At 48.1% G+C, this 14,734-nt stretch overlaps 1 protein-coding gene across 1 annotated transcript in view; it reads right to left on the bottom strand.

The window, feature by feature from the left end:
• The window catches only part of CNGA4 (cyclic nucleotide gated channel subunit alpha 4), a 41,005-nt gene that overhangs the window by 15,034 nt on the left and 11,237 nt on the right, over positions 1-14,734 (bottom strand). The window contains exons 2-4 of the mRNA XM_069759604.1: positions 14,279-14,386; positions 8,886-8,992; positions 7,359-8,354 (exon numbers count right to left, since the gene is read on the bottom strand). Coding sequence (XP_069615705.1) covers positions 7,359-8,354; positions 8,886-8,992; positions 14,279-14,386 — 1,211 coding nt within the window. The remainder of the gene's footprint in view (positions 1-7,358; positions 8,355-8,885; positions 8,993-14,278; positions 14,387-14,734) is intronic.

Raw genomic sequence — 14,734 nt, 5'->3', positions numbered from 1 at the left:
ATATATATATATGAACACACATAGATACATACATGCATAAAAATAAAATGGAAAAGTACACCAAATAAATATAAATACAAAAATAAAAATAAATATGAACATGCCAAAAGAACATCCGTCAAAGTCCAGATATGCTGCCGTGATGATGAGTCCGCAGTGACCAACTGAATGGGAGTTGAAGAAGAACCACATCAAAAAATACACTAAAAAAAGAGAATGGAAGGAATATAAAAACAATTAAAAACTAGATAAAAAACGCATATAAAGATGGACACACAAGGTCTACAGAAATGGAATAAAACTAAGATGTTCATTTAACCCGTGGGGGTGTACTGTCCTAAGAGTCCAGATCCACCTCGCCTCAAGCCTGGCTAGGGGATCGGAGATGGGACCCCCTCTGATGTTCGATTGAATCATATCGATCCCCCTAACCTGTAAGGCTGAGGCATCGCAATTGTGGTGGACCTTGAAGTGCCGAGGTAGAGTTTTTAGTAGAGAGACATCCATTATTTCCAGGGCAGCTTTGATGCCTAATATATGCTCTCGCGCCCTAACCTTGAGGGGTCGAGTGGTTAGACCCACATATATTAATTGGCAGGGGCAGGTGGCATAATATATGACTGCCCTAGAGTTGCATGTAATGCTGTGTTTGATGTCATATATTGTTTTTCCATCTGAACTGGCAAAAGATTGAGAGCGAATAATATTAGGACAGGCCACACAGTTACCACATGGTCTACAGCCAAAACTTGGTTTGGCATTGGAGAGAAAGGTAGTTGATTCATTGACATAATGACTTCTGACCAGAGAGTCACGTAAATTTCTTGACCTCCTGAATGTGATCAAGGGTCTAGGTCCCAAACATTTGGCAAGAATAGGATCCGAGAGTAAAATAGGCCATGATTTTTCCATAAAATACCGCATCAGATCCGTATTGCCATGATATTGTGTGATGAATCTGATATCGGTACTTGAGTTCTTTTTGGTAGAGGAATATAATGCAGACCCTCTGGTGGTATGTCTGGCCCTGTTAAAGGCCCTTTTGATGCATCGACGGCTATAGCCTTTCTCGAGAAACCTCTTCTTAAGGTCCTCAGCTTGTACATAAAAATCAGCATCTCTTGAACAAATTCGTTATAATCTCAAAAATTGACCGAAAGGTATCGAACGGATCATGGCAGGAGTGTGTGATGACTCAGCCCGTAATAGAGAGTTCACAGAGGTGGATTTACGGAAAATGTCCGTCTGTAAAACATTCTCTTCATCACGTCTAATCTTGACGTCCAAAAAGTCAATACATTCACTGTTGTACTGGTAAGTTAAATGAATATTGAAATTATTTTGATTTAACATAGAGATAAAATCATGAAGAGAATCTACTGATCCCTGCCAGATCAAAAAGACATCGTCTATGTACCGCGCCCAAAAAAGGACGCAGTCCATAGACGCGTGTCGATCTGACAGGAAGAGGTCCCTCTCCCACAGCCCCAGGAACAGGTTCGCGTAAGATGGTGCAAAGGACGCCCCCATAGCTGTTCCCTGGAGCTGCAGGAAGAAGGACCCCTTAAAAAGAAAAAAATTGTGAGACAAAGTGAACATAAGCAAATCCGTCAAAAAAGTAGCCAGAGATGGTATGACATGTGAGGACTGTGAAAAGAAACTAGTTGCACGAATTCCATCAGCGTGTCTAATATTCGTGTATAGCGACTCAATGTCGCAAGTGACCAGGAGAGTATCTGGACCAATGAACAGGCCATCAATCTTTTTAAGAAACTCACTAGTATCTTTTGTAAAGGATGGTAAGGTTTCAACCAGAGGTTGTAGGAAAGAATCAATATATTTATTGACTTTCTCCAGATAGTTACCTTTGCCTGAGATGATGGGTCTGCCTGGGGGCTTCAAGCAATTTTTATGTATCTTTGGCAGCAGATACAGGGTGGGTATGGATGGCTCGACAACTTGAAGGACAGTATAGACCTCATTAGTAATAATCCCTTTGTCTTTGGCTGCCAATAAAATGGACTTAAGTTCCAGTTGAAATTTAATCAAGGGATTAAAGGTCATTTTTTTATAACAATTAGTGTCCTTCAGCTGGCGAAAAGCTTCCTTCTCATACATGGTTTTAGGCCAAACCACCACACTCCCACCCTTATCTGCCGGCTTGAATACTACATCCTGTAGGCCCTGTAGTTTCTTCAGGCAAGACCTCTCCTCTCGTGTAAGGTTGTCAGATGTTGAATACCTTGGAATATTCAAAAAATCATTGCTAACCATCCTAACAAAGATATCAATGGGTGGACAGGATGATAGTGGGGGGAATTTCAGAGATTTAGATTTAATAGAAGATGGTATCTTACCCCCCTGTGGACTATTGTGCTCCACAGCCAGCTCCTCCAATACTGCTAACGCCTCTTGTTCGCGCCTTCTTTATCTGTTATGGCAACAGTTGCTCTTTGTCCACGGCTGCGCAATTACCTTCAACCTGGCCGGCATCGTCATTTCTGGTTTCCGGTCCCTTTACACTGGCGCTTCTACACTATCCGGGACGTTATTCCATCAGGATTTTCTCTCTACACAGGTGCCGCTATTCCTTCCTTTATTTCTTCTTTCTTTCTATTGGTCATGACCTCCTTATAATCCCCCTCTTGCCAGTACCCAACCCCCCCTGGACGAAGCATTTTCTTGCGAAACGTGCGTCGGGTGTGGTGGGTCTCCGGGTGCCTCCTCGTGATAACTATACCTTCTATCTATGCAGCGTTCACATATGTGGTTTGCTAACGGTCTAGGCTAGGATAGTTTTATGTTTAAACATTTTAGTCCAACACATCAAGAACACATTCCTATATACAGATATATCAAAAAAGACCTATAGATTATAAAAATCAGGTCCCAGAATGCTAAGGTTCACAAAAGTAGAAATTTATTAACAACATACAGAATAAAATATTACTTTCATCATTTATAAAGACGTGCCTCCAATCCAATAACCGACTTTACATGACGTGCGGATATATCACAGTCAGAGGTATAATATTTATACAGAGTAGCACTTTTTATAGTTACTTTCCCTCAGTCTTGCTACTGATGGTACCGTGTATATACCATAAAGGGCCACTAGTGTATACAGGGGATCAATTTGTGCCACAATGAATCACATGTATATAAATCAGCTGAGTAATGGCTATCAACCTATAGTATTAATCCAGGTAGAATTCCCCCATGTAACACCAAAGTGACGTATTATCCCAATGATCCACAGGCAGGCAACTAGGGCTAACCCCCTAGGACATATCAGATGGTAATACAGCCTAAAACAAACATAGGCATGTCTCTCACTGCGTGACTACATGCCCCAATCTATGTGGCGTCCGGAGGGTTAAATACCATAAGTCTGCACAGCCATGGGCAAAAAAATCATCAGTAACCTTGCTCACGAATCATGTTACACACCGGCTTTCTGTGACACATGTGCGGAGGTAATTATGATTCGTGAGCAAGGTTACTGATGATTTTTTTGCCCATGGCTGTGCAGACTTATGGTATTTAACCCTCCGGACGCCACATAGATTGGGGCATGTAGTCACGCAGTGAGAGACATGCCTATGTTTGTTTTAGGCTGTATTACCATCTGATATGTCCTAGGGGGTTAGCCCTAGTTGCCTGCCTGTGGATCATTGGGATAATACGTCACTTTGGTGTTACATGGGGGAATTCTACCTGGATTAATACTATAGGTTGATAGCCATTACTCAGCTGATTTATATACATGTGATTCATTGTGGCACAAATTGATCCCCTGTATACACTAGTGGCCCTTTATGGTATATACACGGTACCATCAGTAGCAAGACTGAGGGAAAGTAACTATAAAAAGTGCTACTCTGTATAAATATTATACCTCTGACTGTGATATATCCGCACGTCATGTAAAGTCGGTTATTGGATTGGAGGCACGTCTTTATAAATGATGAAAGTAATATTTTATTCTGTATGTTGTTAATAAATTTCTACTTTTGTGAACCTTAGCATTCTGGGACCTGATTTTTATAATCTATAGGTCTTTTTTGATATAATAGGATAGTTTTATGTCTATGCAGTAGGACATAGCTTACTAGTTTCTCAATTTATTACTAGATTGTGGCCCGATTCTAACGCATCGGGTATTCTAGAATATGCATGTCCCCGTAGTATATGGACAATGATGATTCCAGAATTCGCGGCAGACTGTGTCTGTCGCTGATTGATCGAGGCAACCTTTATGATATCATCATCGCCATGGCAACCATTATGACATTATCGTCGCTGTGCCCGTTGCTGATTGGTCGAGGCCTGGCGGCAGGGCCGGCTCCAGGTTTTCGAGGGCCCCGGGCGAAAGAGTCTCAGTGGGCCCCCCCTTTAACACATACCCCGATTTATGATGCACAGATACGGCAGAGAAATGTATAGTACAATGCCAGATTTCACTTCTTACATGAGTGACAGCTATTGTAAATTCTGCAGTGTATATATACAGGAGGAAAGGTGCTGTGCAGTGTATATATACAGGAGAGGTGCTGTGCAGTGTATATATACAGGAGGAAAGGCTCTGTGCAGTGTATATATACAGGAGAGGTGCTTTTCTGTTTTGAGTTTTTCTATGAAACAAAGACTTTTCTACATAAACAACGTTGTTTGGTTTTGCGGCCCTAACAGATCTGTGCTACAAAGTAACAGGCGGCTCGGGCATTAATGAGGGACCTGATGCTGAATCCTTTCCACAAACCCTAATGACCCAATTAGTGCCCCGTCATTAGAAGCTCATTAAACGCCTCCCTGTCCCGAGCAGTCATGTACAGTATGGGGGGATCCTGCAGCCCACCCCCTGACTGCTCCATACCATACACTGCCCTCTGTCGCTCTCACTATTATCCTGTGCATTTCTCTGTCATCGTTACCCCATGTTACACTTGTCACCCCCCACTACAGAGTAGCAGGGCAGCCAATGTCACAGGTCACCCCCTCCCGGACCCTAATGGCAGCAGGAAATGTATGCTCCTCTATTGGGTTGGAACCTGATTTAATCAAGGAATAATGTGGATTTGTTGCCGGTGGCTGCAGGGGAAGGGTTAAGTGATGCCATGTCCTTGGTGGGAGCAGTGGCAGCTGCTGGGACCTGGACAGACACAACCAATGTTGCTGTGACTGCACAGTGTGACCTGGAGGAGAGAAGCTGAGACTCCGGAGCAGAAATCACCCACATGCCAGCACTGGGCAGAGTCCCTCCAGTCACCAGCCTGGAGCCACGGGGCCCCAACCTACAGCCCACAGCTCAGTGTTATCCATGGCAGCAGCTCCCCTTCCTCCTGGCATCTGGTTAACCCCATTTATGCGGGTCGGATTGTTATCTTTAAGGTTCGGCAATAACCTTCATACAGATGGGAAGGGGTTAAGCTTCTTCCTACCTCACTGGTGCAGGTTTGGTGCAGCATGCATGTATTCTGAGTGAGCTGGGCGGCTACAGGCGGCACCCCACCAGCTGCTCCTCCAGACATCACCCACATTTTTAGGCAGCGGAGACAGACAGCAGAAGACTGAGCCACAACTGCAACCACTGCTGGATACCTTTGCACTCACTGGGGCACGGGTAGGACGGAGCTCCTCCGGAATCTGCCTGATAAACTTCAGCACTGTCTGCAGCCACCCAGGGGGGAGAGCAGAGAACATGCTCTGTTCGCCCACAATGTCACACTGGCTGCCTTCTGTTAACCCCTATGTGTGCCTGCCTGGCTGCACTGACTGAGTGAGAAGATGCTTGTGTCAGAGCTGGCACATAGGGGTTAAGAGAACGCAGCCAGCAGTGACTTTGTGGGGGGAGAGAGCATGTTATCTCCTGCTCTGCTCTCCCAGCTGTATCTATGACAGCGTGAGTGGGCCCCCCCCCTCTCCCCAGGGCCCCGGCATTTGCCCGGTGTGCCGGGTGCTGACGCCGGCCCTGCCTGGCGGCCTCGACCAATCAGAGACGCGGGATTTCTACATCGATACCGTGCCCGTCGCTGATTGGTCGATGCCTGGCGGCATCGACCAATCAGGGACGTGGGATTTCCAGGACAGACAGACAGAAAGACGGAAAAACCCTTAGACAATTATATATATAGATTGTGTATATTATCTATTCACTTTTGTTCTACTGCTCTGTATGTATCCACTTGCATTTTATTTATTTATTGTAATCATAACTTAGACATTGCTATCTGCTATCCTTATACTATTGCCGCATATGCTGTTATACTGAGGTTGCCCCTGTATGAGTCCCACCTTTGCTGCTGCTCTGGTGGCTACTGCCCTGTTTTTATTTTATTTATGTATATTCAATAAAGTTTATATTTTTTGCTATATATTTTTTTGGGTCCTTTTTGTGAAGGTTTGTTTTTTGGTATTTGCATTTTTGGTGCCTTCATGGTCCTGTTAGGGATATCATTTGGTGTTTTTTGGTACTGTAATTAGCAGCTAAAAATTAACATTAAAGAAAAACGCAGCAAAAATGCCGAGTGTGAACTTAGCCTTAGCAGCCATGCTGATCGGAGGGGCTCTGCACCTAAAGGCCCCGTCTCACATAGCGAGATCGCTAGCGAGATCGCTGCTGAGTCACAAGTTTTGTGACGCAACAGCGATCTCAGTAGCGATCTCGCTATGTGTGACACGTACCAGCGATCAGGCCCCTGCTGTGAGATCGCTGGTCGTGTCGGAATGGCCTGGGCCATTTTTTGATCGCTGAGGTCCCGCTGACATCGCTGAATCGGCGTGTGTGACGCCGATTCAGCGATGTCTTCGCTGGTAACCAGGGTAAACATCGGGTAACTAAGCGCAGGGCCGCGCTTAGTAACCCGATGTTTACCCTGGTTACCATCGTTAAAGTAAAAAAAAAAAAACGCTACATACTTACCTACCGCTGTCTGTCCTCGGCGCTCAGCTTCTCTGGTCTGGCTGTGAGCGCCGGTCAGCCGGAAAGCAGAGCGGTGACGTCACCGCTCTGCTTTCCGGCCGCTGTGCTCACAGCCAGACCAGAGAAGCAGAGCGCCGGGGACAGACAGCGGTAGGTAAGTATGTAGCGTTTTTTTTTTTTTACTTTAACGATGGTAACCAGGGTAAACATCGGGTTACTAAGCGCGGCCCTGCGCTTAGTTACCCGATGTTTACCCTGGTTACCGGGGACCTCGGGATCGTTGGTCGCTGGAGAGCGGTCTGTGTGACAGCTCTCCAGCGATTAAACAGCGACGCTGCAGCGATCCGGATCGTTGTCGGTATCGCTGCAGAGTCGCTATGTGTGACGGGGCCTTAACATTCATGCCTCATCCTCACAGTTATAAGTTGTAGCTCACCTTTTATATTGAGGATGCTGATCTCTCCGAAGTACATGCCTTCTCCAAGGACTGCAAACTGCGTGACCCCGTCATCGGCCACCACGGCCAGCTTCCCCTCCTTGATGATGTACATTTCTCGCCCGATGTCCCCCTTCTTGCACACGTACTCCCCAGGGCTGTAGACTTGGGGCTTCAGCTTCAGCACCAGCTCCTCCAGAAGACTCTTTTCGCAGTGCTGGAAGATCTGCACTTTACTGAGCGTGGACATGTGGACACTGACGGCCACCTCCACCCGCAACTTCTCCGGCAAATTCTGCAATATCTGGTCCTCGTTGGTCAGCTTCTTGTTGATCTGCAAGTGCTGGTGCCAGGCAATAACCTTCTTCTTCAGACTCCGGTTCACCTTGTACATCTTCATGTACAGCTTGACCTGGTCGTAGTTGGGGTAGAAGGACTTGTCCGCGCTGTTCAGGTTGGAGACCACGGAGCTGATGCTTCCCATAATGGTGGCGAATCCAAGGACAGCAATTAGGAAGTCCACCACCATGAAGATGTACTCCTCCTCCTGCATCGGGGTCGGGATGTCCCCCACCGTGGTGAGGATGAGGGTGGAGAAGTAGAAGCTGTACAGGTACTGACGCCCCAGACGTCCAAAGTCAGGGTCCGAGATGTTGGGGTACACCCATTCATCCTTCCCGAAACCCACGTAACTAGAGAGGGCGAAGTAGATGCAGCTGTTCCAGTGAATGACCACGAAGATGTAGGTGATGAGCTTGGAGATTCGGAAGACATTGGGGTAGGGGATCCGCGTCTCCGTGCGATCAAACGACTCAAACAGACGGTGGAAACGGAGAAATCGATTGACGCGGACGGCGGGAACATTAACGCCAAACCGAAAATACAGGAAGTCAGTGGGAAGAACGGAGAGAAGGTCCCAGCGGAATCTCGAAGAACGGACGTACTGACCCGCGATCAGCCGCCGATCGGTGACCAGGATGCCTTCCTGCAAAAAACCTGCGGAGAAAACAGGGATGTGTCATCAGGTGTAAGAATGTTCCACCGGTGCCCCTCCGGGACTGACCACCGTACACCGCCTCATGCTCCAGTCACCCCCAGAGCTGCGCTCACTATCCTACAGTTACATTAGGTCTTATCCTCCAGTCACCCAAAGAGCTGCACTCACTATTCTACTGTTATATCATGTCTTATCCTCCAGTCACCTCCAGAGCTGCTGTCACTATTCTACTGTTACATTGTGTCTTATCCTCCAGTCACCTCCAGAGCTGCACTCATTATTCTGCTGTTGCATCATGTCTTACCTTCCAGTCACCTCTGGAACTGCACTATTCTGCTGTTACATCGTCTTTTATCCTCCAGTCACCTCCAGAGCTGCAGTCTCTATTCTGCTGCTACATCATGTCTCATCCTCTAGTCACCTCCAGAGCTGCAGACACTATTATTTTACACCATATCTCATCCTCCAGTCACCTCCAGAGCTGCATACAATCTGCGGGTAGTGCACTGGAGTACGACCATGTGACACACCTGTGTGGAAGTTGGCGATGATGTCCATGATGTACAGTGTGTCGCACAGGTAATCCAGGCTCAGCCACACCGGGAGGTGGCGATACTGGAGCTCAGTGAAGCAGGACCTGGGGGGACACAGGGCAGATATCAGTCCATTCCGCCAAATAGTACAGAGCTCTGCACAATCCATGAACAGTGACCAAAAGCTCGGGGCCGAAGATCTCCCCAGGGCACACTGCACAGAGGGGCACACTGCACAGGGACACACTGCACGGGGCACACTGCTCAGGGGGGGGCATACTGCACGGGGAGCACACTGCACGGGGCACACTGCACAGAGGGGCACACTGCACAGTGACACACTGCACGGGGAAAACACTGCACGGGGGTACACTGCACGGGGCACACTGCTCATGGGGGGCATACTGCACGGGGAGCACACTACACGGGGGTACACTGCACAGGGGGTACACTGCACGGGGCACACTGCTCAGGGGGGCATACTGCACGGGGAGCACACTGCACGGGGGTACACTGCACGGGGGTACACTGCACGGGGCACACTGCTCAGGGGGGGGCATACTGCACGGGGAGCACACTACACGGGGGTACACTGCACGGGGGTACACTGCACGGGGCACACTGCTCGGGGGGGGCATACTGCACGGGGAGCACACTGCACGGGGCACACTGCACAGAGGGGCACACTGCACAGTGACACACTGCACGGGGAAAACACTGCACGGGGGTACACTGCACGGGGCACACTGCTCAGGGGTGGGCATACTGCACGGGGAGCACACTGCACGGGGGTACACTGCACGGGGGTACACTGCACGGGGCACACTGCTCAGGGGGGGGCATACTGCACGGGGAGCACACTGCACGGGGCACATTGCACAGGGGCGCACTGAACGGGGCACACTGCACCGGAGCACACAGCAAGGGGGGCACAATGCACAGAAGGGCACACTGCACAGGGGCACACTGCACGGGGGCACACTGCACGGGGAGCACACTGCTCGGGGGGCACACTGCACGGGGAGCACACTGCACGGGGGGCACACTGCAAGGGGAGCACACTGCATGGGGAGCACACTGCACAGGGGCACACTACACAGGGGGCACACTGCATGAGGGCACACTGTACAGGGACACACTGGGGGCACACTGCAAGGGGAGCACACTGCATGGGGAGCACACTGCACGGGGGCACACTGCACAGGGGCACACTAGACGGGGCACACTGCACGGGGAGCACACTGCACGAGGGCACACTGCACAGGGGCACACTAGACGGGGCACACTGCACGGGGAGCACACTGCACGGGGAGCACACTGCACGAGGGCACACTGCACAGGGCACACTGCACGAGGAGCACACTGCACAGGGGGCACACTGCACAGGGGGCACACTGCAAGGGGAGCACACTGCACGGGGAGCACACTGCACGGGGGCACACTGCAAGGGGAGCACACTGCATGGGGAGCACACTGCACAGAGGCACACTACACAGGGGGCACACTGCATGAGGGCACACTGTACAGGGGGCACACTGCACAGGGGGCACACTGCAAGGGCAGCACACTGCATGGGGAGCACACTGCACAGGGGCACACTGCACGGGAGCACACTGTACGGAGGCACACTGCACGGGGGCACACTGCACAGGAGGCACACTGCACAGGGGCACACTGTGGGGGACACACTGCATGGGGGCACAATGTATGGGGGTGTCACGACATTGTATGAAATATAATATGATGTTGTAGCTTTGCTCTTCAGCCCATGCTGTGGGCTGAACCCTACCCCCCCTTCTCTCCCTGGCTCTTTTTGCTTCGTTGTGAGTTTCTGAATGTATGGTAGGAGGGGGTTTTATTGCCCTGGCCATAAATTCCAGGCTCGAACCAAGTTACTCGTACCCCTCCCAACTGCACTAGCTGAAACTGGTATAGAAGCTTCCAGAATCCATGAGAGTCTTTGTTCTATTATTGTAAAATATTGGGCTAACGATTTAGGCTAGAAAAATGAAAACAAACTACTCTTAACGTCCCTCGGCGGATCTGTCAACCGCCGTAAACACGAGCTTCTAACTCCATCAGGTAAAAAGTAGGGATTTCTCTGTTATTATGCATCACAAATAGGACATATTTGATCTCATTAGAATGCCAATGTTAATACGAGATGAATGCTGGGTTTGTTATGACTATGACATGTTCTGTAGCGGAGTTACAGGCATTAGACAAATTTAGATTAAATTTAGTTAAACTGAAGAGAGAGGAGGGACTGGGAAACTCAGCCCTTTCTGTGATGTCATCAGGTTGAGCTATAAGTCTGCCAGGCACCCCAGCCTGGGGCGGTCTGTCTGCTGGAGCCCATGTGAGTCTGACTTGAAGAGCTGTTCCTGATGCATTGGGACAGATGGAAACTCCACTAGCCTGGTTGCATCACATGATCTGAACACATGTAAGTGTTATTTCTCATTTAACCCCTGTTATTTTTATAATTACCTTGTACATATTTTCAATTGTCTCATATTGTAACATCTTTATATGACTTTTTATAAACACTGCCTGAAACCTTTGACGGAGTATAATATTTAATACTAGAGTCGTTCTTCCTGCTCTAAAACGTACCCTAAGTCTTCTGAAGAGAATTACGCTACTGTTTTGGGTTAGCTTCTGACCCGTTTAATCGAAGCTGGTGGCAGCATACTGGGTGCGGGCCTTTGGGTGACGTTGTAGCGACTGCGGCGTTGATAATTATTGTTCCTGCCTGAGTGGGAGTAGTTTATCTCGTCGCTGCAGCGTGCCCAATAGCCAGTACATAGCAGGCAGCCTTTCTGGTGACTCATTACCCCAGGTGCAGTACCTAATCTGACCTGAGAGTAAGGGGGGCACCAGAGAGCTGCAAGTTTCAAGGGGAACTGTAAGTGGGATATACATAAATCCCTGCAGTTCGTGGTATATTGAAGTATTGAAGAGCAGTGGAATACCTAGAATAAGCCCCTGCTGTAAACTAAGAGGTCAATAGCCTTGTGTGTTTTTTTCATCACATTGTTGAGTGGAGGGATAACTAAGATAAGCCCCCCTGCACATGTGATAGCCGTCTGTTGACCTAAAGTCACCCCGATCCGTGACGTAGGGGTGACGGTCACGGTGTGAATCGTGACACTAGCTCCTTCTCATACCGTCTTTCTAGCTCATCCTCATACTTTCTTTCTAGCTCCTACTCATCCTGTCTATCTGGCTCCTCCCTCATCCTGTCTTTCTAGCTCTTCCATTATCCTGTCTTTCTAACTCCTCCTTATCATGTCTTTCTAGATCCTCCATCATCCTGTCGTTCCAGCTCATCCCTCATCCTGTCTTTCTAGCTCTTCCTCATCCTGTCTTTCTAGCTCTTCCTCATCCTGTTGTTCTAGCTCCTCCCTTATCCTGTGTCACGGTTCACACCATGCTGCCAACACTATGTCACGGATCCCAGCAGTATGTCAGGGATCCCGGGGAGGATATCTTTATCGTCCCCACCACTCACACCAATTTGTCATGAACCGGGGTTGTTTTGTTGTCCCTGGTTCCTTCTGAAGGGGATTTATCTATATCCCACTTCCCAGTTCTGGTTTGGAACTTGCAGCTCTCTGGCGCCCCTTACCCTCAGGTCAGACTAGGTACTGCACCTAGGGTAATTAGTCGCCAGAAAGGCTGCCTGCTATGTACTGGCTATTGGGCACACTGCAGAGAGGGCGATATAACTACTCCCACCCAGGCAGGAGCAATAATTATCAATGTCGCCATTGCTACAAAGATTCCCAATCACACAGAACAAAGTGTGCTGCCACCAGCTCCGATTAACGGGTCCGGAGCCAATCCAAATCAGTAGCGCAAGTCACTTCAAAGGACGCACAGTTCATTAAAGAACAGAAGAGGCAAGCTAGCAATTAAATATTTTACTCCATCAAAAATTAGATCAACCAATTTTCGATCCCAATTATATCATTGTGTCAAACTGACAATACTCAAATCCAAAAACAAGTCTCTAATTGCCATAAAACGCCAAAAAGACTTTATACACAATGTACTCCAATAATCAATGCAATAATATTTATTAATAATTTACTAAATTAATTAATTTTTAATAAATATTATTGCATTGATTATTGGAGTACATTGTGTATAAAGTCTTTTTGGCATTTTATGGCAATTAGAGACTTGTTTTTGGATTTTAGTTCCATCAAAAATTAGGCAGTGTTTACAAAGTAAAAAAAGATATTTGAAAGGAGACAATTCGTATATACATTACAGATTACAAAATAAAATAGGATTAATGTTGAAAAGAGAAATTAAAGGATATGTCATGGTATCATCTTGGCTGGCCTGTGGCTTAGGAGGATAAATACATCCAGATGCATGGAACAGCTTTGCCAAGCTGGTGTTAGCTCGATTCCTGGCCAAGACTGAAGGCTGGGCTAAGAGTATAGTGACTTATACTTCTGAGCTCCTGACATTACTAAAGGGCTGGTTAATGATATGGACTGATCTGATAGATATTTACACTTTTCCAAAGTCTCAGACAAAGGCATTCCTGAGTGGGGGGGACCACGAGTGGCTTTAAAGGATCGGTCACCTGCAGTTTAAAGCCACACCCTGCTCACACACTAGGTCCAAGTTACCCAGTGTCGCTTCTCTGGACTTTGCCTTTGGGTGGAGGAATTCAGAAGGGGGAACGGCTGAAAGGGGGGTCGCGGCTGCATTGTGTGTGTGTAGAAAGCCATGTCCTTCAAATTAACTCACATTAATGCATTTTTGACATTATCGTGACATCCTGTCTTTCTAGCTCCTCCTCATCCTGTCTTTCTAGCTTCTACCTCATCCTGTCTTTCTAGCTCCTCCTCATCCTGTCTTTCTAGCTCCTCCTCATCCTGAATTTCAAGCTCCTCCTCATCCTGTCTTTCCAGCTCCTACCTCATCCTGTCTTTCTAGCTCCTCCTCATCCTGTCTTTCTAGCTCCTCCTCATCCTGTCTTTCTAGCTCCTCCTCATCCTGTCTTTCTAGCTCCTCCTCATCCTGTCTTTCCAGCTCCTCCTCATCCTGTCTTTCTAGCTCCTCCCTCATCCTATCTTTCTAGCTTCTCCTCATCCTGTCTTTCTAGCTCCTCCTCATTCTGTCTTTCTAGCTCCTCCTCATCCTGTCTTTCTAGCTCCTCCCCATCCTGTCTTTCTAGCTCCTCCTCATCCTGTCTTTCCAGCTCCTCCTCATCCTGTCTTTCTAGCTCCTCCCTCATCCTATCTTTCTAGCTTCTCCTCATCCAGTCTATCTGGCTTCTCCCTCATTTGGCATCTGTGCATTCTGGCTGCTGCTGAGAACATGAGACAATTTTCATATTTTTCCCCTTGTGGCAGGCCTCGCTCTACCTGCAGATGATCACCACCCAGTTGTATGTAATGGGGATGACCATGATATTGAGCCAGGCATAGTACCAGCTTCCTGCAGGGTCCAGGATCCAGGCCCGCTTCTGTGTGCTGCAAAAGATAACCAGAGGTATCCTATAAATCACTGTATGAACCATTGAATGGGAACAATTGTTCTTTACATTCAGGGTAAATTCCAGACTTACATCACACTTTTCCCAGCTGAGGGTTTCATGCCTCTGAACCTGCCCCATACTGTGTATGCTGGGGAAAATTTACTATGGTGACATCATACTGTGTGGGGGAATGTACTGTGGGGACATCATACTGTGTGTGGGGGAATGTACTGTGGGGACATCATACTGTGTGGGGGAATGTACTGTGCGGACATCATACTGTGTGGGGGAATGTACTGTGGGGACATCATACTGTGTGTGGGGAGAATGTACTGCGGGGGCA

Source organism: Ranitomeya imitator, chromosome 3, assembly GCF_032444005.1.
Source record: "Ranitomeya imitator isolate aRanImi1 chromosome 3, aRanImi1.pri, whole genome shotgun sequence".
Lineage (NCBI taxonomy): Eukaryota > Metazoa > Chordata > Amphibia > Anura > Dendrobatidae > Ranitomeya > Ranitomeya imitator.
The sequence above is the reverse complement of the archived record's forward strand: the minus strand, read 5'-3'. Positions and strand labels throughout refer to the sequence as shown.